This window comes from Mobula hypostoma, chromosome 8 (genome assembly GCF_963921235.1).
Source record: "Mobula hypostoma chromosome 8, sMobHyp1.1, whole genome shotgun sequence".
Classification (NCBI taxonomy): Eukaryota; Metazoa; Chordata; class Chondrichthyes; order Myliobatiformes; family Myliobatidae; genus Mobula; species Mobula hypostoma.
The window spans coordinates 126,869,151-126,875,780 of record NC_086104.1 but is presented as its reverse complement, the minus strand read 5'-3'; the positions used below and the strand labels follow the sequence as shown (position 1 = coordinate 126,875,780).

At 49.0% G+C, this 6,630-nt stretch overlaps 1 protein-coding gene across 1 annotated transcript in view; it reads left to right on the top strand.

The window, feature by feature from the left end:
* The window catches only part of megf8 (multiple EGF-like-domains 8), a 124,859-nt gene that overhangs the window by 61,861 nt on the left and 56,368 nt on the right, over positions 1-6,630 (top strand). Inside the window, exons 22-23 of the mRNA XM_063056749.1 lie at positions 4,381-4,565; positions 5,926-6,136. Coding sequence (XP_062912819.1) covers positions 4,381-4,565; positions 5,926-6,136 — 396 coding nt within the window. The remainder of the gene's footprint in view (positions 1-4,380; positions 4,566-5,925; positions 6,137-6,630) is intronic.

The window sequence follows — 6,630 nt, the reverse complement described above, 5'->3', positions numbered from 1 at the left end:
AGGCTCTGCAGTTCAGCATCCACTTCAGGACGTAGTGCATAAGGCACTGGATGCTCTTCATGGAATCTTGGTGTTGCTGTTTCATCCAGTTCGATTCTGGCCTTCATGCCTTTGAGTTCACCAGTGCCCTTCTCAAACACCTTCTCATTAGCATTAAGCAGCTGTGCCGGTCTCTGGTTAATGCTCCCATTTGGGCTGCCGTTGCCTGTTGATGCAACACTGAGAGCTTTGATTGTGTGCCAGTCCAGTTGGATTTTATAACATAGAACATATAGAACATAGAATAGAACAGCACAGTACAGGCCCTTTGGCCCACATTGTTGTGCCGACCCTCAAACCCTGCCTCCCATATAACCCCCCACCTTAAATTCCTCCATATACCTGTCTAGTAGTCTCTTAAACTTCACGAGTGTATCTGCCTCCACCACTGACTCAGGCAGTGCATTCCACGCACCAACCATTCTCTGAGTAAAAAACCTTCCTCTAATATCCCTCCTTATGATCCCCCCCTTCCTCTAATTCCCACCCCTTACCTTAAAGCCGTGTCCTCTTGTATTGAGCAGTGGTACCCTGGGGAAGAGGCGCTGGCTATCCACTCTATCTATTCCTCTTATTATCTTGTAGACCTCTATCATGTCTCCTCTCATCCTCCTCTCCAAAGAGTAAAGCCCTAGCTCCCTTAATCTCTGATCATAATGCATACTGTCTAAACCAGGCAGCATCCTGGTAAATCTCCTCTGTACCCTTTCCAATGCTTCCACATCCTTCCTATAGTGAGGCGACCAGAACTGGACTCAGTACTCCAAGTGTGGCCTAACCAGAGTTTTATAGAGCTGCATCATTACATCGCGACTCTTAAACTCTATCCCTCGACTTATGAAAACTAACACCCCATAAGCTTTCTTAACTACCCTATCTACCTGTGAGGCAACTTTCAGGGATCTGTGGATATGTACCCCCAGATCCCTCTGCTCCTCCACACTACCAAGTATCCTGCCATTTACTTTGTACTCTGCCTTGGAGTTTGTCCTTCCAAAGTGCACCACCTCATACTTCTCCGGGTAGAACTCCATCTGCCACTTCTCAGCCCACTTCTGCATCCTATCAATGTCTCTCTGCAATCTTCGACAATCCTCTACACTATCTACAACACCACCAACCTTTGTGTCGTCTGCAAACTTGCCAACCCACCCCTCTACCCCCACATCCAGGTCATTAATAAAAATCACAAAAAGTAGAGGTCCCAGAACAGATCCTTGTGGGACACCACTAGTCACAATCCTCCAATCTGAATGTACTCCCTCCACCACGACCTTCTGCCTTCTGCAGGCAAGCCAATTCTGAATCCACCTGGCCAAACTTCCCTGGATCCCATGCCTTCTGACTTTCTGAATAAGCCTACCGTGTGGAACCTTGTCAAATGCCTTACTAAAATCCATGTAGATCACATCCACTGCACTACCCTCATCTATATGCCTGGTCACCTCCTCAAAGAACTCTATCAGGCTTGTTTACTCAACCATTCACATTTGAAAAAACACTTTTCAATGCACAAAGCTCTAACTGCTGTGTTTGGCCTCCATACATCTCCTTCACATTCAGTCTGCCTTTGGGGAACACTTTTTCACCTGTGTAGGTTTTTATCATCACTGAGGTCTTCTCTAATGGTATCTTAGAAAACAGTCTGTTGCAGTCAGCCTCTGGATTTATAGACAGAGATGACATGGTATCCAGCTCCATTTTCAATTTTACACCGGACGCATCTATTGTGATCCACACAAAATGCTGGAGGAACTCATAAGGCCAGGCAGCATCTATGGAAAAGAGTACAGTCGACATTTCGGGCTGAAACCCTTCAGCAGGTCCAGCGGAAGGGTCTCAGCCCGAAACGTCGACTGTAGTGTCCTGCTGAAGGGTCTCGGCCCAAAACGTCGACTGTCCAACTCTTTTCCATAGATGCTGCCAGGCCTGCTGAGTTCCTCCATCATTTTGTGTGTGTTACTTGGATTTCCAGCATCTGCAGATTTTCTCATGTTTCTATTGTAATCTAGATGATTTTGTTAACTATGCAGTTCCAGGCATGACATTTCACCTTAGTCAGACTCTGTGTTGTCTGATTCTGTTTTACATTCGGTAACTTTATGCATTTGCTCAGTTTTGTGTTTGAGACTTTTCACTTGGTTGTGCTTTTTGTCTTGAGTTGCACACTCTCTTTATGTGACCTTGTTTGTGACACTTTCTGCAGACTTTTCCTTTGAACCAACAGTCATTTGCATCATGGGAGGATTTGCAAATGACTGTTGGCTCAAAAAAAAAGTCTGCAGAAAGATTTTTGGCTTTTTGCACCATTCAGGGAAATGTTGTGCATTTCACATTCTAACCACCTTTTCTGTACTTCTGCTGCATCCTTTATTGCAATGGTCAATGCCCATTCTAAGGTTAGGTCTCTTTCTGCCAGTAGCCTCGTTTGAGTGCTTTGACTATGCATGCCACATACAAGCCTGTCCATTAATACATCATAAAGTCCATCTCTAAAGTCACAGTACTGGGGAAGTTTGCGCAGTTCTACAATGTACTCAGGAAGGCTTTCATCTTTTGACTGGTTCCCTTTGCAAAATCTAAATCTCTCAGCTATTACCAGTAGTTTAGGGCTCAAGTGATTTTGTAAAATTGTAACAATTTCATCGAACATCTTGCTTTGCAGAGGTTACTAATTTGTGTAAGAGACTGGGCCCATTAAGCTAAGAAGTATAGGGGCTTTCTTTTTCTCTTCCACATTGTTCATGTTACAATGCAATTCAACCCTCTCAATATACAACTCCCAGTCTTCATTAGCACCTTCAAATTCGTCAACTTTTCCGACTGAAGCCATCGCCACGTTATTTTCACTTTAATTCCAGCGTGTCTTTCACTGTTACTACACAGTGTACTCATGCCTTTGTAGCGTCCGTGATGGCCTTCTCTGTACTGTTTAACTCTGGCTGTTTTGTCCCGAAACTGTTGGTGTAGCTCATGATATTTCCTGACAGTCAGGTTTGTACTTGTTGCCAGTTTGTTGTGTCCGTGCCCAAACGGAATAAGAGCAAGCATATGGGAGATGGCTTTAACTGGTGTATTCACATTGCAGCGAGAGGAGAGAGAAAGCAATGCACATACATAGACAATGTGGACACAGACAACAGACCAATACATAGTGCTGGGGGTGGGGGGTGGGGTCACTGCTCTAAGAGAAATCGATCCATACATAACAGGAGTGTTCTAAGTTCAATGTTAATTTACTATCAAAGTACCTATATATTACCAAAAACTACCTCGAGATTCATTTTCTTGCAGGCATTCACAGGAAAATCAAAATGTACAATAGAATTTTACAAACAACTATACGTAAACAAAGACTGACAAACAACCAGCGAGCAAAAGGCTAATCAAAACTGCCCAGTGCATCACCGGCACCAGCCGACCTGCCATCAGGACACGTGTGCAGAAAGCTGCCGGAACAGGGCCAGTAACACCAGAAAGCTGCCGGAACAGGGCCAGTAACACCAGAAAGGTGCCGGAACAGGGCCAGTAACACCAGAAAGGTGCCGGAACAGGGCCAGTAACACCAGAAAGGTGCCGGAACAGGGCCAGTAACATCAGAAAGGTGCCGGAACAGGGCCAGTAACATCAGAAAGGTTCCCTCCCACCCTGCTAATGGACTCTTCGGCTCACTCCCATCGGAGAGGAGGCTGCATGGCATCCACACCAGGGCCAACAAACTCAAACACAGTTAATTTTCCCAAGCAGTAAGGCTGATCAACATCTCCACCCACCACACCCACCATCCACCACTATGTTTTGTTATACTTTCCTGTCGGTCAGTTTATGTACAGACACTCCTGTGGCTAACAAGACTTTATGGGCGTAGGAGCAAACTCTAAGCTATCACAAAGATGTTTGTGTGTGTTGCTCTATGTAAGCTATCATGAGTGTCATATTTATTGTGGTTTTTTAAATTATTATTATTGTGTTCTTTATCTTATTGTGGTTTTTTATCGTGCTACATCAGATATGGAGTAACAATTACTTCGTTCTCCTTTACACTTGTGTACAGGAAATGACATTAAACAATCTTGAAGCTTGAACAGGAGACAAACTATGCAAATAAAAGCAATACCGAGAACATGAGTTATAAAGAGTCCTTGAAAGTGAATGTGTAGTTTGTGGAAACTGTTCAGAGTAGCGGTAATTGAAGTTATCTGTGCTGGTTCAGGAGCCTGGTGTTCCTGGCCCTAAGGCTTCTGTTCTATTGATGTGTCTGGTGTTTTTTTTAATACCAGCGTGTCCCGGTGAGCTGCAGTATCACCCACGCCTGCCTCTGTTTCCCCCCACACCTCCCAGGTGTTACAATGAGTGTCGACATGGCCGGTGCAGTGGGCCCCCTGACTTCACTTGTATCTGCGACCTGGGCTGGACTTCCAACAGCTCGTTGGTGAATCAGACCGGAGTGGAGTGCGACGTCGACTGTGGCTGCAACTTCCACAGCGCCTGCCCCAAGGGCATCGGTGTCTGCGACCAGTGCCAAGGTAAGGGTGCTGGCTGCCTGGCAGTGAGTGGAAGGCTGCACGAATGGGGTGGGGGGGGTTGTAGGGGTAGGAGAGGAGGGAGCAGAGATGTGTGTTTCAGAACACGGGTGTCCAGGAGTCAATGAAAGGAGGAGTTATAGTCCAAGAGCACCAGAGCACTTTGACCATCCTAGTCTTTGCCATCCTGATCTTCTGCATAGTCCTTCCCATTTAGGTACCCATCAGAATTCTTCTTTTATTTACTTATTGAGATAAAGTGCAAAACGGCCCTTTGAGCCCGCAACGCCCAGCAACCCCCGATTTAACCCTACCTTAATCATGGAATAATTTTACAACAGCCAGTCAATCTACCGGTACATCTTTAGACTGTGGGAGGCAACCAGAGCACCAGGAGAAAACCCACGCATTCCATGGAGAGGACATACAGATGTCGTTGGAATTGAACTCTGAACTCTGACACCCCAAGCTGTAAAAGGGTCGCGCAGTCATGGCACCCAAATGTTCCAATTGCTTCTTCATTTACCACTTCTTGTTGCACACTCTCAGTGAATCGGAGTCAGGTTTATTGTCAGTGACACAGGGCGTGAAAAATCACTACAGGCCACCGTAAAAAGTGGTGTAAGTGAATCGTGCAGAAAATGAGCAGTGAGGCAGTGCCCAGAAACCTAATGGCGAAGTCCCACCAGCAGAGGCAACGAGAAGTGGGCATAGTACCCCTTCAGTATTTCACCTTGACCTTGAAACATGACCTGTGGCTTGCACGCATTCCCTGAACGTCAAAGTCAGAGTTTATTGTTAAATGCACACGTACACGTACGCACAGGGGCAGTGGAAAACTTTCTAGCAGCGTCACACACACACACACACACGTGACAGGGGGATCTGAGGGGGAGCTTGTTCACTCAGAGGGAGGTGCGAGTGCTGACCAAGCTGCCGGTAGGAATGGTAGGTACAGGTTCATTTGTAATATTTGAGGGGAATCTGGATGGATATATACTGTAGGTGGGAAGGGCTTGGAGGGATATGGTCAGGGTGCAGGTAGGTGGGACTAGGCAAACGATTGGGTCGCATAGTCCAGATGGGCCGAATGGCCTGGCTGTACATTGCAGTGCTCAGTAAAAGCTGAGGGATGTGGGCAAGTGGGTCTAGCTGACGTGGGCACTTTGGTCGGCATGGGTGAGCTGAGCTGAAGGACCTGTGTCCGTGCATGGTGATGAATCATGGAGGGACCAGGAGAAGTCGGTGCATCGGGGAAGTGTTTGGAAGCGAGGACGTGGGGGGTGGACGGGTCTCTGTGACCAGACAAGGGCAGGTAAAGGGAGCAGACATGACTGACCGGCCCCCTGTGATCTGCTTGCAGACTGGACAGAGGACGAGCACTGTGAGTCGTGCCGGGCCGGGAGTTATGGGAACGCCAGTGGACCAGAGGGCTGCCGGCAGTGTGCGTGTAACGGGCATGGGATCGATGCCCTGGGGCAGTGTGACAGGGCCACAGGGCACTGTTACTGCACCCACCACACCCAGGGCACCAACTGCCAGAGCTGTGCTCCCGGTTACTACGGAGACCCGTGGTGAGAAGTGGGTCACCTGCTGAATGGGGTGTGCCCCCACCTGTCCCCTCCCTCATCTGTGACCCATCCCCGTCCCCTCCCTCCCTCACCCCGTGACCCATCCTGGTCCCCTCCCTCCCTCCCTCACCCCTTGACCCATCCTGGTCCCCTCCCTCCCTCCCTCCCTCCCTCACCCCGTGACCCATCCCGGCCCCCTCCCTCCCTCTCCCCGTGGCCCATCCCGGCCCTCTCCCTCCCTCACCCCGTGACCCATCCTGGCCCCCTCCCTCCTTCACCCTGTGACCCATCCTGGCCCCCTCCCTCCACCCTGTGACTCATCCTGGCCCCCTCCCTCCTTCACCCTGTGACTCATCCTGGCCCCCTCCCTCCCTCACCCTGTGACCCATCCCGGCCCCCCCTCCCTCACCCCGTGACCCATCCTGGTCCCCTCCCTCCCTCCCTCACCCCGTGACCCATCCTGGCCCCCTCCCTCCTTCACCCTGTGACCCATCCTG